Source organism: Crassostrea angulata, chromosome 2, assembly GCF_025612915.1.
Source record: "Crassostrea angulata isolate pt1a10 chromosome 2, ASM2561291v2, whole genome shotgun sequence".
NCBI lineage: Eukaryota > Metazoa > Mollusca > Bivalvia > Ostreida > Ostreidae > Magallana > Magallana angulata.
Window position 1 is genome coordinate 5727129 of NC_069112.1, and position 21504 is coordinate 5748632.

Here is a 21504-nt window from a genome sequence, read left to right on the forward strand (position 1 = left end):
GTGATTGTGTGTGACAGTATATGTGTTAAAGTGTGTGATTGTGTTGACAGTAGATGTGTTAAAGTGTGTGATTGTGTGTGACGGTATATGTGTTAAAGTGTCTGATTGTGTGTGACAGTATATGTGTTAAAGTGTGTGCTTGTGTGAGACGGTATATGTGTTAAAGTGTGTGACTGTGAGTAATGGTACATGTGTTAGAGTGTGTGATTGTGTGTTAGAGTGTGTGTAAAAGTTCGTTATTGTGTTTGACAGTATATGTGTTAAAGTGTGTGATTGTATGTGACAGTATATGTGTTAAAATGTGTGATTGTGTTGACAGTAGATGTGTTAAAGTGTGTGATTGTGTGTGACGGTATATGTGTTAAAGTGTCTGATTGTGTGTGACAGTATATTTGTGTGATTGTGTGTGACGGTATATATGTTTAAGTGTGTGATAGTGTGTGACGATATATGTGTAAAAGTGTGTGATTGTGTGTGACAGTATATGCGTTTGTATCATGCCGACACCTACGACATGTACTAGTTTACACACGTGCAACTTACTACATTTTCAAAACCTACGACACAAATCCGTGTAGTAAGTTTGCAGAACCCCGTAAATCGGGTTTTTCGACCATGATTTACCCAGAAAATACAAAATTATAAAAAGTGTGAGTTTCCGGTTTACAAATGAATTTTGTTACACACGATATCGAGTCTTAATGGGGATGTTACACACTTTGCCCCCTTGCCACATTTGCGCATGCGCAAATTCAACTTCCTATGGAAATAATGGAAACGCAAAAGAAGGTACGATCACTTATTTCTTTCATGAAAAATTAATCTTTTGTTGATTTTTACACCAATTTTCTTTCGAATATATAATTTTAGATCATTTGTTTAAATGCGACATCTGATTTTTCGTTATTCTGCAGCTAAATTGAGGAAAATTTACATGTCTTTGTGTGTGTCACCTCATAAAGTTGTAGATGGTTAAGATGGTTTTCTTTTACGTTTAACTGGGTTTAATTTCGGTAGTAGTCAAACACATGTAGTGTGTGCTTTTTTTAATTTGTGTTTTAAATAATCATTTATTTCATTACAATTTTAGTATACCATTGAAATTTTTGATAAACTCTCAAAAAGTTAGAATTTCCTCTAGACTTTAACAAGTTGCATGTAGCACAATCGAGAATTATGTGCCTCCTGCATGTTCTTCTAAACATTTTAGGGGTTTTAATTGTGAAAATGTGTTGTTATTAGTTCGGGTAATTAAAGAATAATGAAGAAAAAATTAACATTAACTTGGAACTTTTCAAATTTAGACTCTCTACAGTATATACTTTTTATCAAGAGGAGAAAAATATGGATTTCCTCAAGGGGGTCAACAATTTTTCATAGGCCTTAACTGGGGAATCTTTTAATTATATTCTCTTTTGGAATTCACAACAAACAATTAATCATGAAGAAATAAACAATATGTTTCTTAACTTTCAAATTTACACCCAACACATTTTATCCAAAATAAAGAAATGTTTTCTGTTCAACGGCTTTAATTGTGGAGTTTCTTAGTAAAGTTCTCTTTAATCAATCAAGAAAAATTAGCAAATTGTTGCTCTATATTAATCACATATTAATTCTTTCATTAAATTACACCCTCATGAGAAAACTCTAAGTTTCAATTTAATGCCCCCCAAAAAATCAGTACGGTAAATCACTTATAAAAACCCTTTAATTTCATGAGCTTAATTTTCGCACCATAATTTACTCTTCCTTGCATTAAAACAAAGACATGATTATTAGAATAATTATTAGGAAAAATCCTATTATTATTTACATAAACACCCATGGGGAAACCCAAACTTTTCATTTTAACGTTAAAAAATCAGTAATGTTAAACCCTAATTTATCCTTAATGACATTAATACAAAGTAATAATCAGTATTAGTTTAAGGGAAAGGCTCATTTACAAATTGCACCCCAAAGGAAAAACCGTGTTTTTCATTTTAATGTTAAAAATCAGTATTAAATTGAAAACCCCTTTTATCCTTTTTTTTTTGAAAATCCTATTATCATAAACTATGACCCATATGAGGAAACACATTATTTTCTTTTTATCGTTGAAAGATCTGACAGGTATAGTTAAACATTTAGGAAACTACATACATCTTTCAGGACCAGAATGTACACCCTAATTCCCCCTAATGACATTATTACAAACAAATAATCAGCATTAGTTTGAGGAAAACCCTTTTATTAAGAAATTACACCCCCATAAGGAAACCAATAATTTTTAATTTAATGTTTAAAATTTAATACATGCAGTAAATCACTTAGAAAACTCTCTAAATCTTTTTTATTATTATTATTATTATCATTTGCACCCTTATTTATCTTTCATTACATTGATACAAAGAAATGGTTCTAATAAGTTAAAGGAAAGATCCTATGTGTAGATATATATGAATTTTTTTCCCCATGAGGAAACTCATTTTTTTTTCATTTTAAAATTTAATAAATCATTATAAAAACAATCCCCCCCCCCAAATCTTTCGGGATCAATTTTTACACCATATTCATCCTGATAATTAATGACATCAATGCAAACTTGTAAAACAAAAACAAAAAACCTACAAGAGAGCTAAATAAAATACTGAATCTTGTAAACACTCTCCAAAAGTAAAAAAAATATTCTTTAACAAGGTAATTATTTAAACAATTTTACTCTGCTTCATTTCCAAATTCATTGAAGTTTACCTCTTTTTTTTTTTTAAATTGAAGTTTATTGATTTGAGTGCCTGTAATACATATGAAAACAATTCTTTGTATACGAGTTGACCTGTATACGAATTGGTCTGTGTACGACTTGACCTGACAGTGTTACGACATATCCGGTAAAAAAAAATGTCACAAAACAAACCCCTCCATCCTGCATGCTTTATACGAATTACTACAGCCCCCCAAAAAGGAAAAGAAGCTACGTAAGAAGTGTAAGTCGTTTGAATGATTAGTGACAATCTTGTAGGAGAAGTTGAACGTGTGAACAAGTGTAGAACCTCTCTGCGTTTCGTCAGCATGTGCATGTGTTTAACAGCTGCACTTGTAATGTAACGTGATCAAGTCCAGCACAATCTCCTAATTTAGCTACATAGCTTGGTTATAACACTTTTTTTTTAAAAAAATTGACATTTTAAATAACATGTCTTTTTTTCTTGTATTATTTTCAGAAAATTATTTTGCTAAATAAATGAAAAATGTTTGGAACATATTAGTATGATTTTGATCAACGAAATCGATGCAATGCAATGATAAACAATAATTATTACCGTCGATTGACTAGATAGAATGATCTTTTCTTAAAATGACACATGTCCAACTAACCCTGTTAAATGATAGAATTTGTGCCCTTTACTGTAATTCTTAGTAGCAAATGAAAAAAGAAATATCTCGGTTGTATCTTGCCTATATTTTTATTTGATTGGTCTCAAATACCTACAATGTTGCTCATTTATAATCCCATTTTACCACATTAACGGTTTTGGCAATGAAATCACTGGTCGCCATGTTAATGATAAAATCCGAGATATTTCGAGTGCAAAATGGCAGGCAAATTCAAACAGAGACACTTTTTGCCTCTGCTGGGGTTTGAACCAGGGTCCTCTGGCACACCAGTCAAGCACTCTACCGAGCGAGATAAAGGGTTAACCCACTAGCCAGAGCTAGTAGGAATGCAATATACCTGACTCTACCACAGATATATTAACAAAATGCCTTTGTATGACCCGGCCGGCCATTATATTAATAATGAATATTTTGTGGACTTAATTACATATGCATTTTCAAAAAGTTTGGTAATATAAATGCTGTGTTTTACCCCTGCAGATTGTTTTTAACAGACTTAAAGTCGATGCGAAGCAGATCCGCTTTGCAGCTGCTACATTGCAAGTATATGGAACGAATTCTTATTGTGACCTGAGCGTAGCCTGGTCACGGTAAGATTATTCTTTCTGTAGATTGACCAGTACTGAATAGGGTATAGATTTGGCGGCGCTTTAAATGTTCCTGGGTGTTGTTTTGAAATCTTTTTTTTTTTCTTTGGCTGATGTACGCTATATTATTGCTGATAGTAATGCAATATTGCTTTATTTAGAATTTTGTCCTAAAAACTTATATTGGAAGCCATTTTACCATTTACGAATAAATCAATAAGTTCTGAATAGCATAGCTGTTTCCATGGAAATCGAATGCAGATAAAAAGTTTTAGCCCTATTTAAACACCATCAATTGAACCTATTGAAAAAGAGGTTTGATGCATACCAACCAGCTATTGGCAATTCTTTTAACCTATACAGTTAATTTAATTTGCATGGATTTAACAAACAACATCACTATAGCAATACTTTAGACTACATGTAGTTTCTAAATTCTAATATCTTGTCGGAGTACAGTTGCCGCACCTCCATTTATCATTACTGTGGTTCAATATGATTTATTTAAGACTTAGTAAGAAAATTTAATGAATTCCAGAAGTAATTGTTTTAATCTATTTCTTCATATAATCCTGAAACAGACAAAAACAAATTGAGTTTTTGGAATTTGTAAAATGGCAGCTTAATAAGATTTTTCATCCTTCTGCATTTTTTAAAATTTATATCCTGCATGCTTATATGGGTATGTAAGAATAATACCAAAACAACTTTTGATAGAAGAAATCTTGTTACATGTGAAAATATAAGGCATCAACAGACTATTTTATGCACATAATAACGTTGCAATGACCTGGCAAAGCAAAAGTTTAATATTGGTTGACTAATGTAAGACTGTAGTATTGAATACGTACATGTATATGACCGCAAAAAATGAAACTACTGCAAAATTTAAACAAGCATTATAAGTGTATTATATTAAAGGTAATGATTTTTTCTCCAACTTTTATTTCCATAACTATTTGCTATTCAACATATGAACTATTCGGAACTGGTCAACGACTGTATGAATAAAATTAAAGATTTACTATGAATTACAAAAGAGGTAGCCTAAGGGGACATTTACTTTTAAGTTGAAGTTTCTGACTAGCTTAATAATAATTCGGATGCTAAAAAGTTAAAGTCAAGTGAAGAAAAAGAGTAAAAATAGATATCAAAAACAGTTTCTGTGGTTAAGGAATAAGGTGCACCATCCAGTCTTTAATCTATCTTTCTATAGACTATCAGATGATGAATCAAATTGGCTTAAAAATAAGCCCCTTTCTGAGTTTCACATCACTTTATAGCAAGATACAGGAATGCCTATTGGGGGCAGTCTGCAGAAATCCAACCCAGAATATTGGTAACAAAAAACACTAAATTCCTCTCTGACACAAACAAATAAAACTATTTCAGGGGGAGGGGATTGTAGCAGCTCATCTCATGACTTGAGGGTGGTACATTTAAAGGAAAAATTCAAATTCTAGATGGGGAGGGGGTGGTATATCTGGATGGAACAATGCATATAAAAAATGGCAGGTGAATAAACAAGGATGTTTTGCAAATAGGGCACATGTTGAAACATTAGATTGAAGTCATCATGGTAATACATGTAATTCATGAATTGTTCATGTCTAGTTGTTTATTTCTTGAACACCCAGCTAGCTACATGTACATCATTTTGACTATGTCTGTGGTTATCTGAATCTAAGATCAAGCAAGAAGAGATTTGATATTAGTATTGACCCAAATTGTTGTTTTAAAAATTACAAGAGCCTTTTTTATTTATATTACAGAGATAAAACAAATACATACATGTATGGAGAACTCTCTCGGTAGTGTGCGCATGAGTATGAGTTGTCTAATTGTATGGTCTAATTTCAATTTGGTTGGACTGACAATTTATGAATATGAACATTTTTACTTTCTAATTTTCTGTCTAAAATGTTAATCAATTAAACCTTAAAATGAGTTGTTTAATCTGCGCAATTCTCATCTGGTTTAAGGTTGAGGCTGACTTTAGTTTGCATGGTTCATGTTTTTGTGCATTCTGATCGAGTAAAATACAGTGTATTTCAACCTTTTATGATTTTTATATAGATATAGACATTTATTAAATTGAACACAATAAACACATGTACATGATAAACATTTTTTTTTCAACAATTTTTCTGTGGTTTGGTAGGTGAGCATTGCCATTGATCTTGCTTTATATGTCGACATTATGATAAAATGAAGCTTTGTAGGAGTATATAGGAAAAAAGAAAAAGTAAAAATTGTAACCCTTTGAAATTGTATACACTAAATGATGGTATCTCCAGGGTTATTTTGCTTCATTTTGAATGAATCCATCATAGCAATTAATCTACATTTGTAATACATGTACCCAAAATACATGTATATAGCAAAATTTATCAACTGTTCATATTTTGAGATGACCCTCACTTAAACTAGATGGTTGAATTTAGTATTTTTTACATATAAGGTACACAATGATATTGCTAATCGCGATATCACAATTCAAAGAAAATCTCTATTGTAGTATTTTTTTAAATCTGCTACGAAGTGCGGAAAATGAAAATTCTCTAAATATTCCTATAGAAAAATATACCTGTATTTTGAGATTGCCCCCAAAAAGAACCAGATGGTTGCTTTTTCTTTTTTTTTAAACTAGAGCTGATGTAAATTACATATGGTTAAAAATAAAGAGGTTTTCTAATGGGGTTTTTTTTATGCACCCCCCCCCCCCTTCCCCAATCGACCAGCTTAAATTATACTTGAGTTCAGGAAATCAGGGACATATACATGTATGTACACTCAGGTGCCAAAAGTAGGTCAATTTATTTTTTCTTTTCACCATATATTAATTGAAAATTTTTTTTTTAGAATTGTTAAATTAAATGAAACCCTTTGACCATGTACATTGAAAAGACTTGGATTGATACATTAAGAATTTTTCTAGCTCTTTTTGCATCTTATTTGAATATTTTTCCAACCTTCTATTACTGAAATTTAATATAAACAGTTCAAAGTAAGATTTTTCGGCTCATACATTGCAAAAAATATATAGTAGAGCTCTTAAAAACTATCTCAGTGTTGTGTTTGAAATATTCAAATTTTACAAATGAGTTGTCAAAAACTAATGTACGACAACAAGTGGAAATTGAATCTACTATGCTGGAAATCAATATCAACTTCTTCAAAATCTGACCAATAATCTGACCTGAAAACCTTTTTAAAAAAAGTCTTGTTTTCGATGAAATATATAGGGAAAAACAAAAAATTGACATACTTTTGGCGCATTAGTGGACAATCATGTAATAATGCCTGATATTCATAGTCTGTGTGTTGCCTCTTTACCAATCTTGTGCAGTAAGTTTCAATTGAATAACATATACATTATTTTATACATGTGAATCAACCCACCTTTTGTAATGAGTTTTCTTGCAACCAACATTTACCATGGTTGGTTGCATTGCCAACAATTTTATGTATTTCATATACACATGTTGTGTCAATTTTCTTGCCAATATAATATATATTTCCTAGACACATATAGCAAGTTTCCCAATTACACCAGTATAAATTCACCTCACAGATGTAGTGAGTTTCATTGCCAATTTATGTACATTTCTACACACATGTAGTGAGTTTCTTGTCCATATTCATTTAAATTACCACACACATGTAGTGAGTTTCCTTGTCCATATTCATTTAAATTACCACACACATGTAGTGAGTTTCCTTGTCTATATTCATTTAAATTACCACACACATGTAGTGAGTTTCCTTGTCCATATTCATTGAAATTACCACACACATGTAGTGAGTTTCATTGCCAATATACAGGTAACTCTCAATGGCTCGAACTTTGATTGGATCGAAGTTCTTGATCGCTAGAAGTGAGTCTAGGGTCCCGATTTTTCCCCCTATATAACTAAGCAAATTTACTATTGATTTCTCAAACTCTTGATCTCTCGAAAACCCTAGCTTGATCTCTCTAAGTCAAACTGCAGTCCCGTTCATAATCTATAGTTTCTTAATCTCGATACCTCAAAGTCTCCGTGTATCTCCAAGCGCTATACCTAAATAACACCTTAGACACGGGACTTGTGTCACGAGTTGTTTGTTCAGGCGGCACTTGTCCTGCAAGGTGATAATTGTTTGATGACTGACTATACCAATACCTAATCTATAATTATCACAACCGTTTTACGATAATTTGGAGACGCAATGAAAATGAGAAATTAATTGAGATGAAACGATAATATTGAGCCATGGTCAAATTTTAGAATTATAAAACTGTTAAAAGTATGCTTATCAGCATCATTGTCATTGTAATGATTATATTGCTGAACAAGTTCTTACAGCTGGTGAAGGACCCTTACGGTGGGAACAATGGGTGATACTTAGTTATCACATTTATGACATGTTAATCGTCTCGCACTCCAGTAGTACTGAGCAATTTGGTCTTAATATGATGCATAAAATAAATAATTATATTATGAATTTATTCAATAGTTGTTTGAATTTAGTTTTAAAAACATCCAGTTCTGTATATTTTACTGAAAAGAAAACGTTGTTTAAGCATGAGCGTAAGGTTAGCACTAATTAAATGGCTTAATCATAACATCCGGTAAGACTAATTTTAAAACCCATTGGTCAACCCAGAAAATTCCGAACTCTTGAAAACTCGAACTCTTGAAACTTCAAAGTTTTTCCTTGGACCCATGGACTTCCAGCTATCGAGAGTTACCTGTACAATCCTACACACATGTAGTGAGTCTCCTTGTACATATTCATTTAAATTACCACACACATGTAGTGAGTTTAATTGCAAATATACCTTTCCACACACATGTAGTGAGTCTCCTTGTCCATATTCATTTAAATTACCACACACATGTAGTGAGTTTCCTTGTCCATATACATTTCCACACACATCATGTACATGTATAGTGATTTTCACTGAATTGGATTTCATGTGATAAATCAATAGTCATCATGAGGTGATAATGATAATAATCATTAAGGTGAAAAGTTAATAATTACCCACCTTACATACATTTAGTATAATATCTCATAACTCACATTAATGAAGTATGGCATCTCATATAACTCACATTTTAATTTGTATTGGCATTCATGTACAACTTCTTTTTCTTCTTTTTTCTAGCTTATGTAAGTTATAAAGCAGTCAACTAAAAAGATGGCAGCTTATTCAAGGGGGAAAATTGCAGTAAGTGAAATTTTTAACATTGTACATACAGTTGAACTTTTAAGGTATATATTTCAAACAACAGTACATGTGTATCGAATACCATTGATATGTTAAAGTTATTTGGGTGTGCATATCTCTCATTCTTTAAGTAAACATTTTACCGGTGATATCTCAAATTCTCATATTTAGATGTTTATTCTTGTTTTTGCTTAGTGTGACATATTGAAGTTTTCTATAATTGTCATACAGTCACAATATATGCTCAAATTGTTTTATCAGCAATTTGAACAAAATCAGTTGCTCGGTCTGTTTTGTTTGTAAGTTAAATTATCACAACAGAAAAGTGAATTAATCAATGGTTTTATCAAATTTATGATAATAAAAAAAAACAATGCGACAGTATTAAGTATTACAGTCCCTTAAACCATCTACTTTCCCATTTTTTCGTGCATTCACCATGCGCTCACCGTGCATTCACCGTGCACTCACAGTGCGTTCACTTGCACTCTTCACTCCGCTCCTTTTGTGCACACCGTTCAGAAAGCGCTCATTGTGCGTTCACCTTTGTTCACTTATCGTTCACCGTTCACTTATCGTTCGAATTCAGTCCGTTTTCATTCATTTTCATTCGGAACTTCTAAAATGAAAGAATCGATATCAGCAAAATGAGGAAAAAAACCTTGCGTTAAGGTGAAAGGAAACTAATATTACACATAAAGCATCATTTTAATTAGAATTTAATCCGTGGAATTTAAAGTACACATTCTTGAGCAGGTCTTTTTTTTGCTGTTGTTGTTTTTTATCACTCTCCTAAACAGGCATTTTTTTTGTTGATCCGAAAATGGCTTAAGTATGCAGTTACTGTGAAAATTTTATGTTACACAATACAGCGATAAATTGATACACAATTAAATAATATTTAATGATTCATTTTAAGATAGTCAGTCCAGTCGTTTAAAAACAGAAGAATTCAATCAACTAACGATTCGACACATATATATATATATATATAAATATAAGAAACAGACATTGTATTTGTGTATTTTTCACGATTCAAATAATAATTCCTTCGATTCCAAATTACAAACATATCCATGTTCGACAATAAACTGTCTTACTGAACAGATCAACTTAAGATAGTAAACATAAATGCGTGTTAATTTATAGATTAACAATGGTTTTATGTATTATTTAGACATTTTTATCATTACATTACTCGATTATCTGTTGAAAAAATTAATATTATGGTCTTAAATTTGGTTTTATTTAACTGTTATTCCTAAACATGCATAAATGGTATGGTATAACTTTAAAGATAATACAGGATAGATATTATTTGCAGGATAGTCGATAGGATAGGACTGTTTTGTCAACTTTCAAGATAGCAGCACTGTACGTGTAGTTTATTAGCATGTTTTTCCTGATTTCCGTCAAAATACAATGTAAGGATAACCATCGAGACACTCCGAATAAATTGTTCATCTTGCGTTCACATATCGTTCACGGTTCATCGTTCAGCGCTTCATGTGCACTCTGCCTTCGCTCATCGTTCACCTTTCATTAGCGTTCACCAGATTCCGTTCAGCGTGTGCTTACGTAGAATGTTTCAGGGACTGTTTGTGTAAAATTAGCATTCTAATTTATGTATGTAATATATCTTTTTTATGTATGCACGGTGTCAGGGCTCTACATTAACTTTTTTTCCTTCTTGTCCATTCGGACAAGTGATTATGACCGTGTGCATTATATAACCCGAAGTAATATTAATAAAGTTTTTATTTTGATCTTGAAATAGTTGAAAAGGAGTTTGCAAACCAAAATGGAAGGCCATAAGATAATTTGATTTTAAAATCAATGTGATAGTTTAAAAGACAAATTTTGCATATTTTGAAATAAAACTTTTTTCTAATGAGTAATTTATTTATGTGCTAGAAACAACGAATAAGCCCTAAAAGAGAGGCAGAATTTATGTGTCGTTCTGGACTGGACTGTGATGCATTAAAAGTTGAATTGATCAACAGAAGAATTGGTGAGTTGATACACATCTATTACTACTATACATTAAAATAAAAGACTCGAATTTTTGGGCTTTAATATCGAGAAATCAGAAGAGAACTGTCTTTTGTTCTTTATTTTTTAAACATCATTGGTATTTGAAGATTACCAGTTTGTTTTTATTTTTTCTCACTCAAGCTTCGCTTATTAATAATCAACGAAAATTCCTTATAAAAATCCGGAATCATCTGGATTTTTTTTATTCTACAATCTTGCGCATGTGCATTCCATTCACGCTAAATCACGGGAGGCTCTTTAGTTTATGTTTCCACAATATCACACTTCCATGGATAAACTCAGAAACGATAATACACATATGTTTAAATTTTCATTGAAAATTTGCTATATCCTGAGAGTTTGAATGTCAACATGTTGTGTAAATTCGAAGTGAGTAAAAAACATTGGTAAAAAAGTGTTGAATTCTTCATTGATATGAATTAAATTTTTAGAAGAAAGGTATTTACAGCCTCAAAATGGTTTGTTATGAATAATTTGACTTAATCACAATGCAGCTTCAATAATTTTCTCCAAAACCGTTTCGAAGCGATTATGCAATTTTTTGCTACATTACGGGTATATGAGAGGCATTTCAACTGTGGTGAAGGCCTGTCCCGAGACACAGTTAGATTATTCTAACTAAGCAGAGTGTAGTGAAATTAATAGCATTATTGTAGGCTTAAAGCTTGGTTATGTAAATATGGTGTGTCGATGTATCTATTTCGTGAATGTCCGATATCATATGCAATATGTAGAGTCTAGTGTAATAGAAAATAGTATCATTTCTTTGTTTTTATGTACCAATCTACTCAGTTTCACACATTTGTTTCCCTTGATTATGCAGATCCTTAAATGAAAAATGTCATTAGTTTCTGGAACAATTTTAGCCCCTTGCATTTGATAATCACAATTATACAAATAATTCCATAATAAAAGGCATTTATAAATAAATTAGGTTTTGTACATGATTTGTGAACACACTGTACAATCATGTAATGCAAAATATTCACCAATATTTTTTTTCTTATTTTAAGGATATGGGGTTTTTGCAACTCAAAATTTTCCAAAAGGAAGCTTTTTGGTAGAATATGTTGGAGAGAGAATTGTGCCCAAGGAAGCAGAAGAAAGAGAAAAGAAGCGCAAAATAAAACATACTAGTTATATGTTTTACTTTAAGTGGAATGGTGTGAAGTGGTAAGCAAATATAATATATTTATTGTGATTGTTATGAGAGAGAGAGAGAGAGAGAGAGAGAGAGAGAGAGAGAGAGAGAGAGAGAGAGAGAGAGAGAGAGAGAGAGAGAGAGAGATACAATTGTTTTATTTACCTATTTTAGATTTTTTGTAATACAACTTTTTCTGGTTCTTATGAGAATGTGAAATTGATATCCATATACAGTTTACTAGATGCTGGGAATTGTACAATTTAGGTCAGATTTTGATGACAGAAAATTAATTGGAATTTAATAAAAAAAAATTGTGTTTGAATATTCTCACCACCCTAGCAATTTGTTTTTAGAAATTGCAGTGTTTGCGGCAGGTTATGAGTTCTGAGAATTGGCAAAAAACCATTGTTACGTACATTTCAACTAAATATGGAGATGAAAATGATATCCTGTATAACTATTTGCACTTTATAAAGGAAAGTAAAGTGAGCATGAGATAAAAAGTTTTATACAATGGTTAGGTATTTTCTATGACCATGATTACACTATAATTCAGTGAATAAATCATTCTGACATCTTTGCTTGATGACTAAAATAACACCATGCATACGTAACAGGATTGGAAATATAATGACGGCCAAACAGAGATTTGAACCAGGGCATCCAGAATCACTAGATATGTACTCTACCAACTGAGCTATATATAGCCACCGATGATCAAACCAGTCCCACTTTCACACATATATGTGTAAATTCATTTTCATTAAATACCGGGTGCAACCCTGCAAAAATCTATAAAATTGCTTTTTTTGTTTGTAGCATTGATGCAACTAACACTGAAAGAAAGGGGAAGTATATAAAGGACGAGGAAGTCGGAAGTCCGTTGAATAACTGTGTTATGCGCCTTTTGGTTACCGAGAATTATCCAAGGCTCTGCCTCTTTGCAAATAGAGATATTAAAGCTGGAGAAGAGTTAAGATATGATTATGGGGAAGCCAACCTACCTTGGCGACAAGTATGTGACAATTTTAATAATTGTTGATGTGTTAATGTGATTTAAATGTCAAAAGGATTTCAAAAAAAAAATGCACATGGTTTAACATTTCATATTGTTTACAACAAGAATTAGTATAATCAGTGAATCAATTAATTTTTAACCTGTATAATATTGAGTTTACTGCGCGAGAGTACATGTAGTTCAGAACTGCACAGTAATAAATACTATATAATTTAATAATAAATTGTTACAACTATTGTTCTCTTTAAGATTCACCTGATGATAATCCCTTTGATGATAACCCATTTGATGTCAACCAGGACAGTGAGGAGAACAATGAAGGTTACTTTTACTTAATGTTTCTAGTGTTCATTTTGATTTGATACATGTACATGTATTAAAATGTATTTAATATTTATGTTTGTTATACTTTCATGTTAAATACTGAAATCTGATTGGTTAAGACGCAGTTAATAATATTTACTATTACCCTCAGCGTTAGCAACGCACTTGGCAACGGGTAACATTAAAAAATATTACATGCGCGAAAATTATGCGCGTACGGTTCGCTGTAGAATTCACGTTATTCCTATATAAAAGCAGTAAAATTTTCTTAAAAATTTTAAAAAAGACATTCAGTATAACAAAATAAATAGTGCCTGTTTGGGAGGATAACAGTTGAAATTGACACCCCTCGAAAACCATTGTCAACCTCCGCTTCGCGTCGGTTGACAATGGTTTTCTCGGGGTGTCAATTTCAACTGTTACCCTCCCAAACAGGCACTATTTATATAGTAACATATGTCATAACAAATACTGGTACACATTTCCTGCACATGTGGTGAATTTCCTTTCCATTTTGAATGCATTTCCCACACATATGAGTGAATTTCTTCGCCAGTGTACATTTACTACACATGTAGTGAGTTTCCTTGTCCATATTCATTTAAATTACCACACACATGTAGTGAGTTTCCTTGTCCATATTCATTTAAATTACCACACACATGTAGTGAGTTTCCTTGCCAATATACATTTCCACACACATGTAGTAAATTTCCTTGTCAATATTCATTTAAATTAACTTTTTCAGTGTTTTTGCTTGTGATAACATATGATAACACAATTGATTTTGTACTATACAGTCCATTAAATTCAAATAACGTATGATTTTGGCGCAAGCAGGGTTTGCTTATTTATATTCAAATATTTAATTGTACAACTGCTGGAAATTGTCAAATCCATCATAAAGCCCTCGAGCTTCATTGGATTTGATCATGCCCCGACCAAAATTATCACCCCATAATACATGTACTGAAAGAATGATTCCTTATTCCTTAATAACTACCACACACATGTAGTGAGTTTCCTTGCCAATATACATTATCTTCACACACGTAGTGAGTTTTCTTTTCAATATACATTAATCATGCACATTTAACAAGCAGACTTTGATGAAATTGATTTCACTGACAAAGGTGTGTTTATAAATCATGTTTTTATTTTCTGTCTATTCCCCAAGAATTTTCAAGGCTGTTTATTGATGTGTCTTTTCTTCAATATAGAAACTATTGATACTGAAACAGAGAGTGAAAAAGAAGTTGATGATTCCAACACTGCATCCCCTATGGAAGGTACTTTTCATTCAGTTGATTAGATCCAGATCTTTTTTAATATTCCAGAGTTAGGTAGCCTATTAAAGTAGAAGGTATTGCAACAAATGTTTCAAATATAAGTAGGGTGTGCACTGTTCAACCTGCCAACTGTGCAATCCGGTACACTGGACATTCTGACCTCATACTTGTATTTTATTCCCAATTTTTTTTTATAATGTATCTAGGATAAAACACTACACTGTAAGTTTCATAACCTGAGGTTTTATTTGGTCAAAGTACTTTAAGTAATTCAACACATTACATAATGTACATGCACAGTAATTGCTTGTTGGCTAGGTTACCGGTACAAAGATGTCCCGTAAGGTTAAAAGTTATGGTCGTTTTAGAGCATAGTTAACTACATTTTCTAGTTAATAGTAAATAGTGTATACTGTGTAATTTCATACCTTTTGTGCTACTTGAGGTGAATTTTTATCGAGATGTAATTAACATTGTATATTGTATTGCAGTTCCATGTAAAAGTTAAAAGCTAAGCACAGAGAGATCATCATGCCCACCCCATGCAAAACCTGAGGCTCAAGGACAAGGTATTATCTTTGATTATATAAATTTAAAACTTTTTACGGACACCACCTGCCAGTTGCCATTAGTGACAGTAACTTAATTTCATATAAATTAGGTATTGTAGATTCAAGTTTGTTCAAATTATGGTCCCTGGGGGTAGGGTGGGGCTACAATGGGGGATAAATTATATATAGAGAAAATCTTTAAAAATCTTTTTCTCAAAACTATTAGGCCAGAAAAGCTCAAATTAAAATGGAAGCATCCTCAGGTAGTGTAGATCCAAGTTTGTTCAAATCATAGTCCCTGGGGGTAGGGTGGGGCCACAATTGGAAGATTAAGTTTTACATAGGAATATATAGAGAAAATCTTTAAAAATCTTCTTTTTAAAGACTATTAAAAGTATTTGGCCAGAAAGGCTTAAACTTGTGTAGAGGCATCCTTGGGTAACTATGTAAATTCAAGTTTGCGAAATCACAGTCCCTAGTGGTAGGGCGGGGCCGTGATGGCGGTTTGGATTTTTACATAGGAATATATAGAGAAAATCTTTAAAAATATTCTGGGAAAGTTTTCGGTCCTAAACTCAGTACTTCGTGTGAAAGCACGGGTTATGCAGATTTAAGTCTGATGAAACCCTGATTCCATAACGAAAAGTGGTGCCACAAAATGGGGGGGGGGGCTATTTAGGAATAAAGAAAAATCTTCTTACAAGTACAACAACAAGAGGGGCTTGGTATTTACCAAAAATAAAGAGGTGGATAAAAATTGGCAGATTTTCAAGTTTTTACTGTACTTAGTTGTCAAGATATTTTGATACTGTTATGCTAATTTGATCAGAATTAAGGCAATTGTTGCTCAGGTGAGCGATGTGGCCCCTGGGCCTCTTGTTTAAATTCTTGGATACAATGAATGAATGAATATCTTTTTACTATATTTCATACAGTTTTAACATTCAAAGGAAGGATACCAATTTTTGAATAAAGACTTTACATTTGGGCTGAAGAACAAATAACCTTAATGACAAAAATATGATAAAGATACAGCAATTTTAAAATAATAAAATCTAAATTTTTTTCACAGCCAGTGTTCAACGTCACACATGGACTGCTGTAGAAAGGCATCCTTGGAGCGACAGTTTAATAACTTTATCAAACTAGGGAAAACTCCTGGTCAGCTTGACTGTTTAAACGCCATTAGGAAGGAAAAGGCATTATCAGGCTTCACTTGGCGCAATGTGAAGTTTGCTGTCAAAAACATAATACCTCTCGTCTGAGAAGTTTCAGAAATTGAAATTCCAGGTGGTCGCAACGTTAAATTTCTATGTGTTATAATTATGTTACCGTAATGAAGTTCGAATGCATACTGTTTGTGCTGTATTATCAATTTGTTAATAACATTATGCCAGTATCTAAATTTAATACAGGGTGCATGCATTTGTGACAAATGCTTATTGGCTTATACAAATGTACATTTATTTTTTTGTCTGTTATTCTACTTCCTATTCCATGAAACATTTTGAAATCGCAGAAATGGGTAGACATTATTTGATATTTTAATTGATAAAATATGATCAGAAATGTAAAGAAGGGCACGCATCATGCATGATAATGTCAATAATTGATTGAAATTATTTGAATTCATAAACAAAATTCCATATATCATGAATTACTATGAAATTATGTACTTTTAAATTTTAGCTTAAAGTTGTTTGATCCTAAAATAAAATGAATTATAATTAAGATTCTGCAGTTGATTTATGTTTTGTTTGAAGAAGTGTTCGAAGTCCACAGGTCTAGATTTTACAAAGCAAGTGGCAAATAGGAATTTATTTAATTTAAACAGTATATGTTTTTAAGGAAATGAAACACACATGAAGACTTTTCAATTCAATTAGATTTTCTTATAAATTCAGTCTTGATAGGGTGCGTAAAAATTAGCAAGAAATCCTAATTATTTAAATCATACAGTGATAGTGTAAAGTGTCTTTTATAGGCAAAACAGTTAATAAAAGCATACAAGTTGCAATGGTACTAGGCTGTGCATGTCCTTTGACAAGAAATATTACTGTCTCGTATATGTTTCAAATTACAATACTTATAACATAAAATGTTGAATGAATTTACATAATTGAATTATATATGTAATTAACATAAGATTCTTTGTATCGAAGTAGGGTCTGGTGCTAAATATAATGTAGTTTAAATAGAAAACGTGCATATGTGGAGAAAAGTGTGAAATGCAGTCTAATCTTATTTATCCAGAATTCACTTAGTATATATTGTTCTCCACAAATTTGACAATATATGCATCTTGAGTATACCATAATGAATTGATTAGATTAGCCTGAGTATTAGAATTAGTATTACCGGTAGAATAATTCGTCTTGCAGCTTGATGAAATTATTAGATCTCTCTCTCTCTCTCTCTCTCTCTCTCTCTCTCTCTCTCTCTCTCTCTCTCTCTCTCTCTCTCTCTCTGTGTGTGTGTTCAGTACTAAATGGTTTATGTGGTAAATTTCCTTTGAATCTTCAATCGATCACATGACTAGCTAGATGTATTGACTTTGGGGTAAATTAGGAAGAAATACACACTGTAGTGAGTTTCTGGTGTGTATTCACAATGAGTCATGTGACCTCATGTAGTGACTATCAGGTATAAAATCATAAAGTTTTACAAAGAGATTTTGCCTATTTCAAATAGCAGAATAGTAAAAAGATGTCTTATATTACTTAAAAATATTAATATATATTGAATAGCACAACTAGAACATAGTGTAGTGAATTTCAGGTGTAAAGTCTGATGTAGTGAGTTTCGGCATAATGCAAGTATGTGTGTGTTGGAGTGTGTGATCGTGTGTGACGGTATATGTGTTAAAGTGTGTGATAGTGTGTGACGGTATATGTGTTAAAGTGTGTGACTTTGTGTAATGGTATAAGAGTTAAAGTGAGTGATTGTGTGTGACAGTATATGTGTTAGAGTGTGTGATCGTTTGTGACGGTATATGTGTTAAAGTGTATGATAGTGTGTGACGGTATATGTGTTAAAGTGTGTTACTGTGAGCAATGGAATATGAGTTAAAGTGTGTAATTGTGCGTGGCAGTATATGTGTTAAAGTGTGTGATTGTGTGTGACAGTATATATGTTAAAGTGTGTGATTGTGTGTGACGGTATATGTGTTTGTGTGACGGTATATGTGTTAAAGCGTGTGATTGTGTGTGACAATATATTAATGTTAAAGTGTGTGATTGTGTGTGACAGTATATGTGTTAAAGAGTGTGATTGTGTATGACAGTATATGTGTTAAAGTGTGTGCTTGTGTGAGACGGTATATGTGTTAAAGTGTGTGACTGTGAGTAATGGTACATGTGTTAGAGTGTGTGATTGTGTGTTAGAGTGTGTGTAAAAGTTCGTTATTGTGTTTGACAGTATATGTGTTAAAGTGTGTGATTGTTTGTGACAGTATATGTGTTAAGATCAATTCTATGTAAGAATCAAAATTCGGTGGCCACGCATAGTCACGGATTTTCTTCATACTTGACAATTTGATAGACTTTGGTGAGCAAAAAAGCCTAACATCATTTGTTTGTTCCTATGTGGTCCCGTTGCCATGGTAACCGAGGGTAAAAATGTAAAAATGGCATTTTAATGCTTATTTGGAACATATTGTGAGAAATGTGCAGAACTTGGAGTTTCCAGGGTAGAATATATTATTAAAAATAGTTGTCATTTTTCAAAAGAAAGAAAAATAATCATGGAGAAACGCATACTTTTAGAGCGTTTCCATGGTTACTAAACAGAAATTTTAAAATCTGTTTTCTTCATCTAATTTAAATAGAAAGTGCAAATCTTGGATTTTTTGGTAAACACTTTTATGATTGTGCAATTAAAAATTTAAATATGAAAATTGAGAACCGTTGCTATGGTAACAAGCTTAAAGATAAGGAAAATCATAATATTTTTAGACATTTTTAAATGGATATTATTCACTTATAATGAATAAATATATAAAATCAAATGGTGAGAAAAAATAAAGTATGTCCTTAACTTTAATGACACTTGAAAAAAATCTGAAATTTTCTAAAAATAACTGCCGTTGCTATGGACTTTTCAAAAAGTAAGAATTTCAGTGTGATTTTTTACGCAACTAAATTTTCCATAGCAACAACACTTCTCTGTTGCATAACAAAGGTTTTTGTGGTGTATAATGAAAATTTAGATATATTTTTACAAGTTCCAACTTAAACAATTGCAAATAAATTCTAAAATCAGGAATGAAAGCATATCAAAAAAATCTTCAATTTCTCAGTTTTTCTTCATTTTTGGCCTTGTTGCCATAGCAACGGATGTCAATTTTCATGATAAAATATATATTGCATTGACATTGATATGGATGTAAAAATTTAACAGTTTCCCATTTGGGCTTATTAAAAAACCGCAGAAAACTAATTTCAAAAATTTGTAACGGTTTCCATGGTAATATTTTAAAAGTATTGGTTTCTCCATCAATTTTTTTACATAATTATATAATTGAAAATAGGACAAAGGCTGTTTTATGTCCTTGATAGTTTATATTAGTGGGCAAAACCTTCTAATATGGCTTCAAAGTAGGTAAGTTTTGCTATTTTCCCATCTTTAGCCTCGATTACCATGGCAACGGTTACCCCTAGCAACCAACTTATAGTGGTTTTTTGCGTTTTACACCTAGGTGTGTCCATGTATGAAATATAAGGGAAATTGGTGACTATGCGTGGCAAGACCCTTTTATAAATCATTGATTCTTACATAGAATTGATCTTAAAGTGTGTGATTGTGTTGACAGTAGATGTGTTAAAGTGTGTGATTGTGTGTGACGGTATATGTGTTAAAGTGTCTGATTGTGTGTGACAGTATATTTGTGTGATTGTGTGTGACGGTATATATGTTTAAGTGTGTGATAGTGTGTGACGATATATGTGTAAAAGTGTGTGATTGTGTGTGACAGGATATGTGTTGGAGTCTCTGATAGTGTGTGACGGTATATGTGTTAAAGTGTGTGACTGTGAGCCATTGAATATGATTTAAAGTGTGTGATTATGCGTGGCAGTATATGTGTTAAAGTGTGTGATTGTGTGTGAAAGTATATATGTTAGAGTGTGTGATTGTGTGTGACGGTATATGTGTTAAAGTCTCTGATAGTGTGTGACGGTATATGTGTTAAAGTGTGTGACTGTGAGCCATTGAATATGAGTTAAAGTGTGTGATTATGCGTGGCAGTATATGTGTTAAAGTGTGTGATTGTGTGTGACAGTATATATGTTAGAGTGTGTGATTGTGTGTGACGGTATATGTGTTTGTGTGACGGTATATGTGTTAAAGTGTGTGATTGTGTGTGACAGTATTTACGTTAAAGTGTGTGATTGTGTGTGACAGTATATATGTTAGAGTGTGTGATTGTGTGTGACAGTATATGTGTTAAAGTGTGTGCTTTTGTGAGACGGTATATGTGTTAAAGTGTGTGACAGTGAGTAATGGTATATGTGTTAGAGTGTGTGATTGTGTGTGAGAGTGTGTGTTAAAGTTCGTTATTGCGTGTGACAGTATATGTGTAAAAGTGTGAGATTGTGTGAGACAGTATAAGTGTTAAAGTGTGTGATTGTGTGTGACAGTATATGTGTTAAAAAGTGTGATTGTGTGTGACAGTATATGTGTTAAAGTGTGTGATTGTGTGTGACGGTATATGTGTTAAAGTGTGTGATTGTGTGAGAGAGAGAGAGAGAGAGAGAGAGAAAGTGTGTGTGTGTGTGTGTGTGTGTGTGTGTGTGTGTGTGTGTGTGTGTGCGTGTAATGGTATATGTGTTAAAGTGTGTGATTGTGTGTGAGACGGTGTGTGTTAAAGTTCGTGATTGTGTGTGACAGTAAATGTGTCAAAGTGTGTGATTGTGAGCAATGGTATATAAGTTAAAGTGTGTG

At 32.3% G+C, this 21504-nt stretch overlaps 1 protein-coding gene and 1 pseudogene across 5 annotated transcripts; one reads left to right on the forward strand and one right to left on the reverse strand.

The window, feature by feature from the left end:
* LOC128170701 (uncharacterized) overlaps positions 1–21504 on the reverse strand; it is a 723116-nt pseudogene that overhangs the window by 601955 nt on the left and 99657 nt on the right.
* Positions 691–17297, forward strand: LOC128170735 (N-lysine methyltransferase KMT5A-like). Of its 5 annotated transcripts, XM_052836519.1 has the most exons (9): positions 2771–2969; positions 9121–9183; positions 11098–11194; positions 12252–12411; positions 13202–13397; positions 13650–13721; positions 14945–15013; positions 15505–15582; positions 16637–17297. In XM_052836519.1, exons 2-8 carry the CDS (start codon positions 9154–9156, stop codon positions 15526–15528), a joined length of 648 nt encoding a protein of 215 aa, XP_052692479.1. In that variant the 5' UTR covers positions 2771–2969; positions 9121–9153; the 3' UTR covers positions 15529–15582; positions 16637–17297. The 5 variants fall into 5 exon arrangements, with proteins under 5 accessions (XP_052692476.1, XP_052692477.1, XP_052692478.1 ...); XM_052836517.1 differs by lacking the exons at positions 15505–15582; positions 16637–17297 and adding an exon at positions 3876–3971 and having other exon boundaries at positions 2767–2969; positions 14945–15437; XM_052836520.1 differs by lacking the exon at positions 13650–13721 and having other exon boundaries at positions 2773–2969.

Coding starts and splice junctions, on each gene's coding strand:
- LOC128170735 (XM_052836516.1), top strand. CDS start 9,154: ATGGCAGCTTATTCAAGGGGGAAAATTGCA. Junction 12,412..13,201: donor AAGTGGAATGGTGTGAAGTG/GTAAGCAAATAT, acceptor TTTTGTTTGTAG/CATTGATGCAACTAACACTG. Junction 13,722..14,944: donor CAGTGAGGAGAACAATGAAG/GTTACTTTTACT, acceptor TCTTCAATATAG/AAACTATTGATACTGAAACA.